This window comes from Cimex lectularius, unplaced genomic scaffold, assembly GCF_000648675.2.
Source record: "Cimex lectularius strain Harlan isolate CLEC.00 unplaced genomic scaffold, Clec_2.1 scaffold9, whole genome shotgun sequence".
NCBI classification, from domain to species: Eukaryota; Metazoa; Arthropoda; class Insecta; order Hemiptera; family Cimicidae; genus Cimex; species Cimex lectularius.
In genome coordinates, this window is record NW_019392733.1 from 2,061,579 (window position 1) to 2,080,678 (window position 19,100).

At 38.3% G+C, this 19,100-nt stretch overlaps 1 protein-coding gene across 1 annotated transcript in view; it reads right to left on the minus strand.

Annotated features, from left to right (window-relative positions):
* LOC106665409 (protein rolling stone) overlaps positions 1-19,100 on the minus strand; it is a 76,017-nt gene that overhangs the window by 16,758 nt on the left and 40,159 nt on the right. The window contains exon 5 of the mRNA XM_024226914.1: positions 12,926-13,048. Coding sequence (XP_024082682.1) covers positions 12,926-13,048 — 123 coding nt within the window. The remainder of the gene's footprint in view (positions 1-12,925; positions 13,049-19,100) is intronic.

The following is a 19,100-nucleotide window of genomic DNA, read 5'->3' on the forward strand; positions in this document are numbered from 1 at the left end:
GTTGGCGATGTCCTTCAGAATACTTTTAGCTGCGTGTCCATATGTAGTTGAAATTTGTTCATAGAATCCCATGTTCTTCGTTCTTCTCGTGTAGAAATGTGTGGTGATTAGTGACCGTTAATCGATAATTATACAGCACGGCACTCTCAACACGACACGCAAGAATGGCACAATTACACAGAAGACAAACACTTTGAGCCTGAAGATGATCTCAATAAAGATCGAAACGTTGGCACGATAAAGAAAATGTTTTTCTGAAACCTACATCACATCAGACCGCATCTCACGATTTCTGAATAATTAAAAAAAATATTTTTTTTCTAGTTTGAGTTTTTGATACAAACAGGGGTGAAGATAGTAACTTGATACCCCCAGGCATCTATTACTACTATTTACTACTGTGGCCCTACAGCCCTTGAAGACCTCTGGCCTCTTCTACAACAGTGGCACAGTCTCTTATGTTTTCCGCGCGTCTCCCCCTTCGTCCAATCTGCATCTTTCTGAAGTCGTCCATCTTTTTCTAAGCCTTCCTCGCATCCGTCTACCTAGCTTACTCGAGTAAACTTTCTTTACAGTCCTGTCCTCCGGGATTCTTTCCACGTAAGGCTCGCTTTTAAATCAGCCACAATATATGCTCCTTCAACTCTCCATTTGTACTCATTCGCTAGAGACATCCATACATAATACGCCAAAGAACCTCCGGAGTATTTTTCATTTGAAACGCCTAAAAAAATCATCGTCTGCGCACGCCATGGGTTACGTTTCAGAGCCATAAAGTACCATTGGCCTCGATAGTCTCTCAATTTCAAATTGCGGCTGAGAGTTCGGGCCCTAAAGATCTTCTTGCGGCAGCTCTTGCCCGGATTTCTACTTAAATGTTATCCTCGATAAGCATGGCTCTAAGATATTTAAAGGTAATACAGCGTTCATTATTCCGTTTAGTGCAATGAAGCGGAATTGACTTGCCCTTTACCTCTTGTGGAATGCACGTACACCGTCTTGATGCGGTTAATGACCGAACCCAATCTTCCTGCTTCCCGCTTCAAACTTGACCAAACCTCCTCAAGCTCTCCCAAATTTCTGATCACCATGTCAATATCATCTGCCTACGCTAGATTTTGGGTGTTTCGGTTCATCAAAGGCCCTTCTGATTTACTCTGATCTACCTTTCTTATCACCGTCTCGAAAGCTAAATTGAAGAGGAGGACAGCGCCTTGTTTGTATCCCTGACTTACTTCGAAGTCTCTCGTGGAGCCCATTTTCCACTTTTACTCGACACCTCGGTTTTTGGAAAGCCATTCTTGAGAGCCCAGCTTGTTCATTGATAAAATGATGCTCTCTTAATAGAATCATAGGCCTGTCAGAAGTCCACCAATTGCTAATGTAAGTCTATGTTGTATGTACACAAGATACGTTATTCTTTATTTGAAAAAAAATTAAGGGCTGTGAACCACCAGGTTTATAATCGCTAAAAGTATGCTGCGTACTTTAGTAATTAATCATTTGATAATATTTTTTTTAAAGTTTTGTCGTCCTCCTTACGCAAAACGTGTCCTGCAGTGTTTGTTGTCTATAAATTTGGCACGTTGTCAAAAAAGTACTTAGTCGTTACAGTTTACTATTTGGCACGCAATATTCCGTCATAGGCGGACCCCAGACGTACAATAACATGGAACAATGATTTTATTGCTCAATAGTATTTAATGTTAGGCAGACCATAGACCTACAATAACAATGGACAATAAAAGTATTGTGCAATAGTATTGAATGACATATTGATCACATTTTATACGAACGCTAGACGTATGCTGAAAAATATTGCGCAATATTAACCCTACACGTGCAAGAAAAATTAAACTCGCTCAAACTTTTGTTCAATCATGAATTAGGCAAACTTCAGTACTAACCCTAAACGGTCAACTATATTGTGCTATAATTGATGGTCGAGGGCCTGCCTTACTTACATCACTATGATGAGAAAAAATGATTAAGACTTTTTGTATTGAAAGAGAAAATAATCAAGGTGAATTATATACAATTGTTTGACTTAAGGAAAATTTAAAGTTTTAAAAGGAAAAATTATTATAATTTTATTGGCCAATGGGTTAAGGATCGATGGAAGAACTCAGAAAACCGAAATAAATGTGAAAATGGCAAAAGGTCGGAATCAATTTGTAATTTGACAAAATCGGATATCTCGTATATTAATATTGCACGATGCTATTTTCGTTACGGGACATTTGTACTTCGATTTGATAGCATTGATAATTGAGGTTTAACTTATGTACCATTTCTGTTGATGAATGAATAGTTTCTGAGATTAAATTGATAATCTGGCCTAGGGGGAAAAAAGGCAGAGCTAAGCAGTACTCCTTTCTAGACGAGAGGGTGTCTGGGCGACGGCCTACAAAGAAGTATTTAAAATAAAACAAGCGGATTGGCATCAGGTGATCCCCCGGCCAATTACGTAAGCCGGTTGCTCCTTTCATTCCCATCGAATTCGAGATCATTTGTGCTATACATTTTTTATTTCTTGAAGAGTGAATGTACAAAGGATCCAACGAATTCGTTTTTATTTTAAGCATTCCAGGTGAAACAAGCTTTCTTCGATTTATCATAGTTTTTATCAGACTGTCTGTTAAAAGAAAATGTAGCACATAAACACATTCATCTGTAATTTACTAAAGCCTATGATATCGAATTCAATCATGTTTTACTATTTATAAATCATGATTCAGAGAAAACCGTTATAAATTTGAGGACAAGCCATGTCCATAGAAATTTGACGTTTTGAATGGCCTCATACCGATAGTTAAGGTGTCATTATTTGTAGATTTATTTCCCATTATTTTATACAATTTTCAATTAATTATTCTTTCAATGTTAAGTCTTGGTTGAGTTAAAAAAGTCAGTGTAACGAGCGGGATTCGAACCCACGACCTTCGGCTAAATACGCCGCTGCTCTATCCACTTGAGCTATCGTGACTTCGATCCTCTCGGACATCAACTCTCCATCTCAACCTACAACCGGACGAATTTTTCCTCTTTTCGCCATTTTCAAATGTCGTGTAATCAGGATTTGATTTTCAGCGACTTATGAAGTGGCCACGGGGAGTTTAGTGAAGTGATACTTCTTTTACTTATCAAGTATTAATAACTGGCCTATTTAGAATGGTTTCTTCCTTATAACAAAATTGTTCTTAAACTAGGAAAAATAACTTCTTGACACCCTCTGTGGCCTCTTTACACTCTCTCTTACATCTCGGAGATGGCTCGAGGGATTTTCTTACTTCCATTTTTCTGTTAGGTTTAGACCAAAATAGATGGGAAACTCATTAAAAAAATTTCCAAGTTTTCCTCCGTTTTTCGAACTGTCCCTCCTTTTTGCCATTTTTCAAAAGTCGTGTAATCTATTTGATTCTCGGCGACAAATGAAATGGCCACGGAGAGCTTTAGTGAAGGTTCATTTAAACTTATTAAATTCTCTAGTTTCGTGGTCTGCTTGACCAATTAATTAAGGTTTTTAGTTGAGATAAAAAGTCAGTGTCACGAGCGGGAAAATTCAAAAGGTGGGGTTGAGATGGGAGGTTAGTGTCCGAGTGGATCGACGTCACGATAGCTCAAGTGGTAGAGCAGCACCGTATCTAGCCGAAGATCGTGGGTTCGAATCCCGCTCGTGACACTGACTTTTTTATCTCAACTAAAAACCTTAATTAATTGAAAGATATTAATTGGTCAAGCGGACCACGAAACTAGTGAATTTAATTAATTATCAAGTTGTAATATTAAAAGCAATAATTATATCAGATATAATTGTACAAATATTTTCCCATTATGTAAGTGATCTATTTAACTAAAGAAGTTGTTGGAAAAGATGATAAGAAAAGTATATATTAGACCTATTGATATATCGACTGTGCAACTTCCTTAAATAAATGAGTCAAGGTGAAACGGTGATAGCTTGGGAAAAAAATCAATAACATTTCAAATTATAGAGTTTCATCGTAAATGTGCACTAAAATACTGGTTAGAGATTCTGCACAGAAATTTATTTATACTATTTTCGTATGTATTTATTCCATCTCATTAATTGAATAAAACGACATTTATACTCCGTTCTTTTTGTCATTGCAAGGGCCTGTCTCTCATTAGTCATTGTCTCTTTTCAGCGGATCAGACGTGAAATATAATTAATTAAATTGGACCAGTGCCTAAGATTAGAGTACTCGGTAGAACGGTCTGTGTAATTTGTAGGCAACATTGTTCCATTGATTAATAACACTCAGTGTGAATCATGCCAAGATTACTTTGAGAAGTTTTTCGGAGGGAGGGAGGGGGAGATGGACAGAAGGAGATAGGGAGAAAAAGTGGGAATGAGATAAGGAGGGATAGAGAGTTAAAGAGTAAGAGAGACAGAGAGAGGGAGAAAGTGAGCACAAAAGCACCATAATCTCGACAGGAGAGTGTACATGCTCCAGGAACAAATTAATGCAAATACAGAAAAGAATGGGACTCAGAACAGCACCCTGGGATAACACGAACATTTCTCGTTTCTTGAAAACTCAAAATCACTCGATAAATTGCAGACCGACTCAGTATCGGACGTTGAGGATACTGTTCGTGGAACACTTTACCACCTCTCCAATGTAATTACCACTAAAACGACTTCACCACAGCACCTTCTCAACAAGCGAGTACATTGTATTGAACTGAAACAACGAAAGCTGAATATAAAAATAACACGTGGTAGACTTAACACGTGGTTTTGAGTTGGTGATTGATAGTGAATTTGATAACGACGTCAGTGGGTTTTTTGGAAATAATAGAAATCGAACTGATCATTTTGGCTTACGTTTTTCTAACTTTTAGCTTTTCGAATCACAGGCCCCTGAGGGTCCTATAGGCAGCGTTCTTATCCCATCCTTCATATCTGACATTCCTACCTTTGCCTACGCGATGTATAAAATAAAACTTTTGTGACATTACAATTAATTAAGGTTTTAGTTGAGATAAAAAAAGTCAATGGCACGAGCGGGATTCGAACCCACGATCTTCGGCTTGATACGCCGCTGCTCTACCACTTGAGCTATCGTGACCTCGATCCACTCGGACATCGACTTCCTATCTCAACCCCACCTTATGAGTTTTCCCTCCTTTGTGACATTGTTGTTTATTTCTTCTATATTTTGCCTCCGAACTACCGAAGGTAGGGAAGCATTCATGCGTGAAGTCGAAAAACTGTTTGTCCTCTAAAATCAAATTTCCACTTATATTTTGCCTTTCAGGCCTTTCTGAACAAATTTGGTTCTGAGTCTGCCTATCTGTGGACATTTCCTTTTAACCGGCAGAACTCAGAAAACATGAGATTTTTTATGAAATTTTCAGAAATTGTGATGGTTGGTTTCTAGATGGTCCAACCATGAATTTAACCCCAATCGGATCAACGGTATCGCCTGAGCATACGTAAACGTAAAATCCCGAACACAGCTGTATCTCCGAAACCATAATAACGATATTCTTCAGGGATTATGCAAGTTGGTTTCCAGATAGCCCCCTATAATTTTATTACAAATGGAATAACATATCCGCATGCGCATGCACAAAATGTAGGAAGCTACACTGCTCACGAACTTGCAGACTTTTTCACTGATAATGACATTACATCTAAAACTTGTTGATATAAACTGAAAGAAGACATTTTCAGATTTTCCCCAGTTGTAATAAGTCTGCATTCTGATATAGTTATGAATTTTTAGGTGGAACGGGAAAAAATTACCCCTAGCTAATCCAGCCCAAAAAGGATTATTTTTTTATTGCTATCAAAATTTGCATTTATTGGTTTTAAAAAGGCTACTTAAAACTTATCAATTTAAAAAAAAAATCTTTTTTGGCTTACTTTACTGAGAGCGTTTTTTCGTTGTAATTTTTTATTAACTTAACCTCATATAATACAATCCTGAATATTATTTTCTTATACTAATTATAAAAACAAATCGACTGATGTATAACAACCTTGAAATACATGCACAACAAAGGTAGAACACTACTTAAAAATTCACTATTTTTCGTGATCCGCTTGACCAATTAATAACATTCAATCAATTAAGGTTTTAAGTTGAGATAAAAAGCCAGTGTCACGAATTGAAGTCACGATAGCTCAAGTGGTAGAGTAGCGGCGTATCAAGCCGAAGGTCGTGGGTTCGAATCCCGCTCGTGACATTGACTTTTTTATCTCAACTTAAAACCTTAATTAATTGAATGATATTAATTGGTCAAGCGGACCACGAAAAATAGTTAACGTTCTTTATATGTTGGGCAAATACGCAGGCTTTGGCACAAAAGTGTTCGTATATCAAACTCGCATGGCCCATTTCTTGATTTTTACATCAATATCATAATAATGTTATTGCCATGCAATATTATTTTCTCAATAGAGTGATAAAATTGGCTGTTTATCACCAGTGCAGAGTAATTAGAGTGCCGAATCGTATTTGCGGTACAAGGTTCGAATCCCGGCGTAGCCCACGGATTTTTAATTGGAAATGGTATGAAAAACGTATTTTAAAGTGGTTTGACCCATCGTCCGCGACACCCAACGCATAGTTAGCCGTTAAGCTTCTCCTGTAAGACAGAAATTACTTTAGTTTTTTTTTAAGTTTCAGGTTGTCAGCAATGTTGCATACAGGCATGTTTTGTATAAACAAATTTTTATAAATATTTATGAACAAAAATATGAACTCTAACTAATCAAATTTATGGTGAAAGTAAGCATCAAATTAATTAATTAAATTCGAATTATTTAACTGTATACTGTACACAGTCAAATAATTTTTCTTAAATTATAATAAAAAGTGACGGCAATAATGTTTTATTTGTATTAATTTTAACATCCAAACTATTACTCTTTAAATTGTAAATCATTTAAAAACAATTGATAATGCCATGTGATAATGGCAATGTCATAAGTTATAACTTGTGACAGTAGTATGTATTTAACTTGCCCCGATTTTCTATGCTAATAACTCAAAGAGGAAAATCATTTAAATTTTCCATAAATGTATTTCCTATGTGGTCAGAGAAAAGTTGTTTAATTTACAAGTGAACAGCAACTTATTAAAAGTTGTATTCAACGGGAGAGGCCCGAGGGCGAATATTCCAGAAATTGACCAAACTCCAATTTACGTCGTGGGTTCGAATCCCGCTCCTGACACTGACTTTTTATCTCAACTTAAAACCTTAATTAATTGAACTACTTAAAAATAGGTATTTCAATTACTTGCAACAAATTTATCTCGGGTCCTGTGGCCTTACACTTTTCTCACATTTTTCGACCTAGTATCATCAAAAGAGTTTTACAAAAATGGTAAACCTGGCTCCGTATCCTCAGCTTTGTAAGTATTTATTTTTAACAATATAAAATGTCGAGTTTAATTTTTACGGAAGCAGAAATTTCCCTTCTAGATAATAAGCTCTTTTTAAACAGAATACGCAAATAAATATCAGCAGTTTTATGACATTTGCCATTGCATTTCTGAGAACCGTAATCCATCTGTAAATGTATCCTGATACATTTTTTGAAGATATAACTGTTCTTTTAATACGTTTATTTTAAAACTTAGTATGAATATTATTAAAACGGTTTTATAAATAGAAAGTAAAACTCTAGAATACTAGATATGCATAAATTGACCAGGATTCAATAAATTTAACGTAATCCTTTAATTTAATCCTTTAATTAAATTTAGACTTTTCTTCCTGAATATATAATTCAACATTTACTAGGACGGTCTACACCGGTGCTTTTTTTATTTCTTGATCGATAAACAATAGCTTATTCATGAGGCTTCAACGATCGTCCTAACGACTGGCACAGGCTCACCTTCCATCAATTACAAATAAAAATCTATTATTTAATTTCATTTTTCTATTCAGGAAAGTTTATAAAGTTGATTTGATCTGCAAAATCTTAAGCTGATATCCTGAACTTAGTAATGTCACCCCTACTATTTTCAGAAACTACTCAACCTAAAAAGAATCAAACATGGTTTTGTTTACAGCTGCTCCTCGTCAGCTGTTTTAGACCATTGGATGGAACTAAAAGCTGACGAGGAAGACTAGAATAGAGGAAAAAAACAATACTGGCCGTAAACGTCTTCTTACAATAAAAAAATGTTCTAATTATTCGACTGTCCCTTGGAACCTTGGATGGAACAAAAACCAGATGAGGACAACAGAAAAATAAAAAAATGTAAAAATAAAATACTGGTCATAATGCCTTCTTGACATAAAAAAAGTTTTCTAATTACTAACGGTTTTTTTGTAAACTTGGATGCAACAAAAAGCTGATATAAAGGACAGGAGTAAAGTAAAAAAATAATCATAATCATAATAATACAGCTCGTAAATATCTTGCTGATATAAAAAAAGCTTCTAATTATTCAACTGTTTCCTAGAAGCTTGGATGGAACAAAAAGCTGATAAGAAGGACGGGAGTAAGTTCAAATTCAATACCGGTCGTAAACAAAGGCATCTGATTATTCAACCGTTTCTTGGAACCTTAGATGGATTAAAAATCGGATGAGGAGGACAGGAGTAAAGTGTAAAAAAACACAATAAAAAAAAAAACACAGGATCCCCTTCTCTTTGAGAGGGAGATCAACGACGCTGCATCCATAACGATCCCCAGGATCGGAGAGTGGAGTGATGGTTGTAGACGTGCACGCGCGGAGAAGAAGCTTGCGTTCCGGCGCTTCAGAAGGCATGCGACGGAGGAGAACCTGGCTGATTTTAAAATGAAAAGAGCAAGGGAGAGACGTACCTTAAACCAGGCTAACCAGGCAAAAAGTACAGCCTAGCGAAGTTTGTGTCGGAAATGACCTACCGTACTTCAGTCAGGAAGGTTTGGGACAAGGACAGAGCTCTCTCTGGCGCGTTTAAACCTCCACCACTGATCGGGGGTGTGTGAAGAAGGCTTCCGGCACAGGAAAACCGAGATGGAACATTACTGGCTTTGATTTCAGTGGCGGAACCGATGAACAGTATAACATGTCCCTGACGATGGGGGAGCTCGAGTCTGCGTTGGGGCACTCCCAAAATTCAAGCATCGGGTGTGACGATATCTCATATGAGATACTTCGACACCTTCCCCATGGTGCGTAGTGTCGACTGTTGGAATTATTCAACAACATATGGGGCTCAGGCTCGTACCCCGATCGTTGGCGAGAAGCGCTCATTATACCGATCCTCAAGAAAGGTAGGGACCCAAGTCTGGCCATGAGTTACAGACCGATTTCGATGACAACCTGCTTGAGTAAGATCCTGGAATCCATAGTGAACGGTCAACTGACCTGGCACCTTGAGACAAAGGGATTTTAGGGTAGGTAAAATGTAGGGAACCATTTTAAAAAACAAAAATTTCATAGTTTAATTTTTTAGGCTAGTTTTTGAGAAAACCAGGGGTGACACTAATAAGTTGTAAAAAAACTACCATTGTAGATACATACCATATGTATATAAAGAACTGTATCTTTTTTATTTATTTCCTACAATTTTGCTTTATTACAAAAACGTAGAAAGTGAAATATCGTATGATTTGTTGTTAATTATTGTTTTTAAGCTTGGCGAAAGATTTGAAAATGACTACAAAATAATTCAAGCCTTGGCTTTCTGATTTGCCATTCGGTACCGAGGATTTACAATTATATTAGTTATACACCAAACACCAGAGCTAAACAAAATTTTCAAACCTACATATTTCCAAACGGTTTTGTGCATACTTCAATCAAATGGAATTGATTTACAAATGAAAATGTAGGTTAGCATTTGAAATACAAAAACAATTCATACAGTTTAAATAATTAGTACTTAGTAGAGTTTTTTTACGTGGGTATTTCAACTACAAGGTTATATGAATCCTGGGGGTACCGGAGTTTTTGAAAAAAAAGGCCAATTTGTCTGGTTCGAATGCAGCTGGTACCTTTAAATTTCAACGTGACTCAGTGATGACGTGGGCGGGAATCTCAATAGAGAGTTGGTTGTTTTTTCTTGGAGGGTCTTTGACGCCACTCGCTATGTGGATGAAATTTTGGAACATCATCTGTTGCCTATCCTACCTATGACGGCGTGTAGTTTCGGCGGGTGCCCCGCGCCCAGTTGGCTATCTGACCGCTCTGGGTCTCAAGAGAGGCAGCGGAAGGCGTAGCCCACGTTATCTGGGCTCGACTGTTCGACTGTTCCCGTTTCTGACGCTGGGGGAGCCTGACCACCTCCCCCTTGCCACCATGTGCGATTCAGGGGTTCGAATCGCTGAGGAAGAGTCTCTCAAGCCCAGGTGTGAGCGACATTCGGCCTTCGGGGAGTAGCAGGGAGCCTGAACGGAAACTGCGAAAGCCTGAGGAACCGGTCGCCCACCGCGAGCTCACTGATTGTGAAGAGTGAGTGTTTGCGATTGAGGATCCCAATCCGACCCGCGGGATTTATTTTCCGTGGACTTGGATTCAACCCCCCCGAGGCGACTGGCTGGGATACGGTCGACTAGTTCGGCATTTGAACGGTCATATCGCCTCACCCACCCTGGGAGTCATGGCCCACTCTGTGCGGGTGGTATAATGTGGTTGAGACTCGAGACCCCGAAACGGCTCACCTCGTGTTCTCTTCCACGGCCCTGTTTCTCAATCCGAATTCCTTCATTCTATCCTGTGACCCCTCCTAACCCTTAGTTACAAGGGGGGTATCCGGGCACAAAATAATGGTGCAGCCCAGAGGGCGTGACAACCTCTCTAAAACACAAGCTGTCTTATGTCGGCCTCAGGGTCGGCAGGGGCGGCGGGTCCCTTAGCAGAGTCACACGAGGGCCAGTGCACCAGATCCTGTCTACAAAGATGGGGGAGGGTTGTATGGCCATCTGTACCACGGGGTGATTCAACGTTTCAAAAACCAGCCCAGAGTCACATTGGGATGGACTCGTGGTGGCGCCCCTGGCGGGAACTTAGACAGAGGCTGTCTTCTATGTGGGACCTTTCGTGAAGCGTGCGTATGGCCAATGTATTACCCCCCGTTCCTCACGGGAGACGTTGCGACCGGACGACAGCATGTAAGCGTTGAGGACGTCATGATCATGCTACAGTCCCTCGAATGCGTAAGTAAGCGATTGGAAAAGGGTAGTGATATCGGCGGTCTTTGACTCGAGTATGCTTTGCATTGCTGTGCGTATGACCGGCGTGGTACCCTCGGGGAAGCGAAGGATCGGACCACCTAGGCTAGACCTATGGCGTCCCTCGATTACGTGCAGCAGGTGTAGGCTGAGCTCGATAAGAGACCTTTTTACCGTAGACAGTGCTCATCTAGGGGGTGGGTAGCAATCCCACTATAATCCGAAACCGTTGTCGGGGCGTTCCCGGAAGTTTCTACACTGGAGGAGCCTCTACACTCAGAGAGATAGAGTCGTCTTCTCTATCTAGGGAGTACGCGAGGGGGGGACGGGCTGATGTATTTCGGCCCGTTAGCCCCTCGAGTGCGGCGTACGACCCGACGCACAATGCGGGCCCGACCACTCGGAATGGACAAGCGGAGAGCGTGGCTACTGACTCTGAGGGGCCGGGACACCACTACACCAATGCTGCGGCGGTAACACTTTTCCGTCGTATGCAGAGGTGCGTCAGCTCTCATCTTGAGAATCAAAACGTCCGATAAGGCCGTATAGGCTAGGTGCGGACGTTAAAGATCCTCTTGTCTTGTTGACGATGAGTAAATCGGGAACGTATGTTGCCTATCCTCGATGAAATTAGCGACAAACCTATTCAAATGCACGATAATGCCCGTCCCCATGTCGCTCGCATAGTACAACAGCATAACTTAATGGTCTTAGCCTGGCCAGCCCGTTCTCCAGACTTGAACCCCATCGAACAATTATGAGATAACCTCAAAAGCCGAATAAGAGCACGTTCATCACTTCCTGATACACTCCACGATCTTGAAAGGGCTCTTCGTGAAGAATGGACTAACCTTCAGCAAACAGACATTCCCAGACTGGTAGAAAAGTATGCCGAGGCGTCTTCGAGACATAATTAAGGCAAGAGGAGTAAATACGTAATATTGAAATTTTAATTATAAATATAATTAAAAGAAATTTTATCTGTCCGTCTTTTTTATTTTTCATTTTCCTTTGCAATTTACTTTTTTTTAATTTAAAAAAGACTCAATTGTTCAACGTTACAAAGCCCGAAACTTTGATTAATATATAAAAATATATCTAAATCAAATTATATTACAAGTAGGTGGAATTTTTTGCCTGTCACTGTGTTTTTGACATCAACCACATAAGTATGATTGTATACAGTTACATATATTTTATCTCTTCTTTTTTTCTTTTCTTTTTTGTAACGCGTTGTTAATGACGTAACAATCAATAGAAATTACAAGCTTCGGCGAAAGTAAATTGAAGTTGGCTGGAGAAACCGGCCGGCTGGTCTGTTCACCTCTGCCCACGCATTGGCGTCAATTAACGAAAAATTAAAGTCCAGTTCCAAAGCGTAATAGCTATAATAAATGCTTACAGTGAGAAAAAAAACGAAATATCGTAAATTAAAACAAAAACCTACATAATTAATTCAATTTTTTATCATTTAATTAAGTAGTAATGATTGTTGATTAAAATTAATAAATAAATTTTTTTTAGTGGGATAATTGTTATGATAATCAGACTAATAGGATTACGAATTTAGTAGTTCGCAGGTTCATCACGTCACAGCGACAATATTTTAATAAAAAATCTTAGGATCAGTTCAGATGGATATTTACCAAGTTACGACCCTAAACCTGCACTGTGATTCTTTAGACCTGAATCGCCTGCGGACCTGACTGATGGAATCACCGTCTGGTCGACCCCTAAACACTTCCAGCTTTTAAGAAATTCAGTTTAACTCACCTGGTGAGTAGATAAATTTCCAGTATATTATAGACACTCCTGTCGAGACCGATAAGGAGATGGTGTGAAGGATCCAATACGTTCTCAGGCATAACCTCATGTTGAAACCGGTAAGCTCATCATCTAGAAAAAAAACACATCATTATCTTAAAATTTATTTTAAAATATTAATAAAGTGTCGCATTACACTTTCACCCACACTCACTGAATACAAAAGTTCTTTAAATTTTTAAATATTTCTTGAATATTTTAAATATAACTTGAATCCTACCCAAGCTACCTCTAATATCCAAGAACACCTTGAGCTCATCAAAGGTTGGTTCAAAAAGTGGAGGACAAGGCTAAACGGAGAAAAGTGCATCCAATGTACGTTCACTTTGAAAAAACAGTCTTGCCCTCCACTATACATCAACAATGAAGAGATACCGACTTCCACTCAAGTCAAATACCTAGGACTATACCTTGACAGCAGACTGACGTGGAATCCCCACACAAGACTTAAAAGACAACAACTCAACAGAAGACTTGGACAATTACGCAGACTACTAGGACCAAAATCCGGGTTAACCATCACCACTAAACTGACCTTATACAAGACTTTACTGCGACCACTTTGGACATACGGTGTGGAACTGTGGGGTTCCGCCAAACCATCCAATATCCAGCGTATCCAGTCCTTCCAATCAAAAGTCCTCAGACAAATCGTCAAAGCTCCTTTTTACGTCTCTAACCTCACTATCCACAAAGACCTCAACGTTCCTTTTGTCCACGAACTGATCCATTTCCGATTCCAAAAATTTCATACCAACCTATCGATCCATCCTAACCCTACCGCTAGAGCCCTCTCCACATATTCCCATCCCGAGAATCCACCACGTCGCCTAAAACGACGATGGCCCCGAGACCTCCTTGCCCCTTAATCTATTAAAATGAGTGCCAGCACTGGCTGGCTTCTCATGGCATGCGCCCTCCGGGTGCAGCGCTGGCATCAGTGTTAGTGCTGTGACCGAGCGGTAAACAATATACATTGAGATCACATTTGTATTATGTACAAGTATGTATAGGCTACAAATAAATAAATTTAAAAAATATATTTCTATTTTACATGAACTATTACAAAATTAGGAGATATTTAATTGCTAACGTTATATATATTTATTATATTAACTTTCAATATTATTATAGCAAATTTAGCTTGGGTGTTGGCTACACTGCATAGGATGGAGGTATATTTCTGATATAAAATGGCTGGATGTTTTATATCTATATATCTACACCCCAAATTTAAAAAAAACTGGTCGTAAACATTTTCTAGATGTAAACAAACTTTTTATAATTATTCAACTGCTTCTTGGAGCCTTGGATGGAACCAATAGTTAATGAGGAGGACAGATATAGAGTAAAAAAATAATTATACTGGTCGTAAACATCTTCTACTAATTCAACTGTTTCTTGAAACGTTGGATGGATCCAAAAGCTGATGAGTGGAACAAGAGTAAAAAAAAATACTAGTGGTAAACGTCTTCTGATATAAAAAAAGGACTTCTAATTATTCAACTGGTTTTGGAACATGCTTGGATCCAAAAGCAGATAAAGGGGAGAGAAGTAAATTTCAGAAAAATATTATAATGGTCATTAAATTCACTATTTTTCGTGGACCGCTTGACCAATTAATAATATCCAATTAATTAAGGTTTTTTAAGTTGAGATAGAAAAGTCAGTGTCACGAGCGGGATTCGAACCCACGACCTTCGGCTTGATACGCTGCTACTCTACCACTTGAGCTATCGTGACCTCGATCCCCTCGGGAACTAACTTCCCATCTCAATTATAATGGTCGTAAACATCTGCTAATTATTCACAGTTTCTTTAAACCTTGGATGGAACCGAAAGAGAGGGAGAGTGAGAGTAATAGTGAGAGAGAGAGATATTATTACAATTTCAATTAATTATTCTTTTATGTAAGGTCCTTTCCAAAACAAAAAGCATTAAGTTAAAAATTGAATTCATGACCTAATTGAAATCTGTAGTTCCAGGCATGACGGGCATATCGGATCTGTTGTTTTGGATTTTTTGTACTATTCAAGTAAGTCATAAATTAATTTCTAGGCAAATATAGACCCCCCAAATGGAGTGGACGGATTTCATCCAAGGTAAAACACTCAGCTAGAAAATGAAAAGCTGACGAAGAGATCAAGAGTAAAGAAAACAAACAATACGGGTCGTAAACATTTTCTTTGTACAAAAATTTTTTAATTATTCAAGTGTTTCTTGGAACCTTGGATGGAACCAAAAGCTGATTAGCAGGATAGAAGTAAATAAAAAAACCACTATACTGCTCGTAAACATTTTCTTTGTACAAACAATTTCTAATTATACAAAATCTCTCTTGGAACCTTGGATGGAACCAAAAGCTGATTAGCAGGACAGAAGTAAATTTAAAAAAACACTATACTGGTCGTAAACATTTTCTTTGTACAAAAATTTCTAATTATACAAAATCTCTCTTGGAACCTTAGATGTAACCCAAAGCAAATGAGGAGGACAGTGATAAAGATAAGAAAACACTGGTTGTAAGCGTCTCCTTGAAGTTTATTAATGAAGGTTGAAAGTACGGTAAACTTTAATCGATTGCGCTCAAGTAAATGATCTACTTTATTTTGACTTTATTTCCTACTTCAATTTGCCAGAAAATTTAAAATAAACGTTAATGTCTAAAATTAAAGCATCAATAAAAGAAACGACGTTTATTGAGACATTTCTTGCCCTACCTCATGAATAATTGATCAAAAACAAATATCCGAGTTCTGGTTGCCATCTGTAATCAGCTGATTTCATGTACTAGTTTTCAATATGGTGTGGAATTGGCCTAAGAATCACACGAATAAAAAAGAACATTCGTAAAAAGCAACTAGCTAGAAAATCCAGCATATGTGAAAACCGAAATAAAAACATGACGTGGGTAGACTAAAAACTATCGATTAATGATTTTATTCGATCGCAATAAATCTTCAAATTAGAGTGACTAATGAGTATAAACATAGTCAAATTTTAAAATAACTTTCCAGGAGAACAACTGTAAGAGGAACCAGCTCGTTGCTCCTTCGACCTCTTGAGATTAATTGAATTAAAATGTAGTCTAGTATCTTGGCAAGAATGTTGACATCGAATTCCAATGTAGTCCTTTCTGGTCCTTATCGATGTCAATGAACTAAGATCCACTGTGACGAAGTGATGCAGGAATTTTTAAGTATTGATGTAGGACATGTATTATAATACCTCGCTAACAGAGACTTGTACATTAAAAAAAATCAGTATAAAGGAAATACTATTACTTTCTTACGGTTGTTGTTACCTGCCAATTCGTTCTCTGATCACTTTCTAACTATAGGAATCAGAATTCTCACGGTAGCGGTTGTTGGGTAGTCTTTGATCTCCCTTAGTTACCAAAGTTAGAAAGGGGCTTTCGATAGTTCATTATTGGCTCAATACGTATTCTTAGGAACATTCTTTCTATTCACTCAAATAGTTATTTATATTACTCCATCACTTGGTAGAAATAAAGGCGACCACTAGGTTTTCTCTCATGGGATAACAAAGGTTTGGGAACTGGTAAAAAGCATCAAGCATAGCGAAGAGCTCTAGATAATGATGAACTTGAATGTTAGAGGGACTGCTGTCTGGGCACTGCAAACTCCCGCGTATGCATACATTTGGGGCAGCAGAAACACGCCTGCGTACATACGACCAGGAAGAAGAAGAAACAACGGATCTTTTATTGGTGCCAAAGCTGAGATTTCCTTTGATGGGAGAGGAAAAGCTAAAGCCTCCTAGCCTTGTTTCTGTACTGAGGGGCATCGAGGAAGGATTATTGGCTACAAAAAGTGCGATTAAACGAAAATTGCCAAACACTTAGCTCCATCTAAACTTCGAGTCATCTCTACTTACTCGGAGCATCAGAATCGTGTGCAGATATTGTAAACAAAAAGAAACACCCGAACATGTCTCTTTTGTGTGAAAGTCAAAGTAGGCTGAGATTTTTCTCCTGGGAGAGGAAAACAGGCCGGAAGGTTACTCTAGGAAGAGCTTTGGAGTCTGTTAAAAAGGTCGTGGTGAGTAAGGTCGTAAAAAGGCCGTGTCATTTTACCCTTTAATTTTTAGGGAGGTTAGGGTAGGTAGGGTTTGTTTTGGACAACGAATGCTAGTTTAGGTTAGGTTGGATTAATTTAGAGTAAAGGACGAGTTAGTTTAGATTATGTTGGATTGGCTTAGAGTAAAGGATCGTTTATTTTAGGTTAGGTTGGGTTAGGTTAGGTTAGGCTACAGTAAGGGACGAGATAGTTTAGGTTATGTTGGATTGGCTTAGAGTAAAGGACCGTTTATTTTAGGGTAGGTTGAGTTAGGTTAGCTTAGGCTACAGTAAGGGACGAGTAGTTTAGGTTATGTTGGATTGGCTTAGAGTAAAGGACGGTTTATTTTAGGTTAGGTTGGGTTAGGTTAGCTTAGGCTACAGTAAGGGACGAGTAGTTTAGGTTATGTTGGATTGGCTTAGAGTAAAGGACGGTTTATTTTAGGTTAGGTTGGGTTAGGTTAGCTTAGGCTACAGTAAGGGACGAGTAGTTTAGGTTATGTTGGATTGGCTTAGAGTAAAGGACCGTTTATTTTAGGTTAGGTTGGGTTAGGTTAGCTTAGGCTACAGTAAGGGACGAGTAGTTTAAGTTGGATTGGGTTAGGCTAGGCTACGTATCTAAAATTCAAGGATTTTCGTGAGAGTAAATGCACTTGTATGTAGTATATTTTTTGTATACCACCGGAATACACTTAGTATTTTATTGTTTTTTACCGCGAGCAAGAAAGATTCTCAAAGACCATAAAGTTCCACTGGGATCCCAATTAAAAAATGGTTCTCTCGAACTGTTGGAGGGAAGAAAAAGCAAATTAGGAGGCCATATGTAAAAAAAAAACTGGAGGCCAATGTAATTTCTTGTTCAAGAATCTTTCCAATTCTATATCGAGATAAGACACCTCTCAGTTGTCTCAGATTTCGCGGTATTATAGAATGATTTAACCACTTTGTTTTCCCCGGTTTATTTCATCCTTGGGATGGATGCTTTTTAAAAGTATTTTTCAGCAATCATTCGCTTAAGGCTTAAGTAAGATGCAAACGTACAACAATTATAATCAGTAAGCGTTGAAGCAAGGAGGTTCAAGTTAGGCGCCAGAATTAAAAAAAAAGATGGGCGAACATTACGACTTTTCAACAAATCTCACAAGTTGAAAAAAATACCTTTTTTAGGACATGAGATTGTAAGAGAACACGTTTTGCAGTTGCCCTCACAATAATACACGTGCAGGGCCGATGGGTCGACCTTTCATAAAAGAAACATTGGGCATAAATCAATACGGAAACAGACCGACAATTTTCAGCTTGTGTTATCGAGGTGTCAAGAAAAAATATTCTAAAGATAACCTAAATTTAAGGATACGACATGTACGCTTATTAAAATTCTGTGATATAAACTAGGTCGCAGTGAAAAGCGTGTTAAGTCAAAAATTAAGAAAAATCTAGTTGTTTTGATTTTTGGACTTGACCCACTTTTCACTACAGCCGCAGAAATAATCTCTTTCAAAATAATAATAATGTGGGATGTAAAAGAGCCAACAAACAGCAGAGTTCATAGCCGACCATTTGCGTGTTTTTCCTTCTTTTCCTGGTCTTTCACGCATATTTTTCAACCTGCAGCTTTTTGGGCGTCTCGGTCTGGCTGACTCTCTGCTTTTTCGCACACAAGAATGGCACAATAACACAGAAGACAAACACTTTGAGTGAGTAGAAATACTTTGATTAAATATAAAAACTATATTTTGCATTGTATAAATTCACTTTTCCACATCCTAAATGTATTTGTTAAATGTAAACAATGTTTGTAAATCCCAGGCCCTGAAGATGATCTCAATAAAGATCGAAACGTTGGCACGATAAAGAAAATGTTTTTCTGAAACCTACATCACACCAGACCGCATCTCACGATTTCTGAATAATTCTCTGCTTTCTGTTGTTGGTGGTTGTCAACTACAGAATAGAAACAAAACATCTATATATACACATCATCACCCTATACACACATAGAAGTCTGGTAACATTCACTCCCCCGCAGTACTTGATATTCGTTAG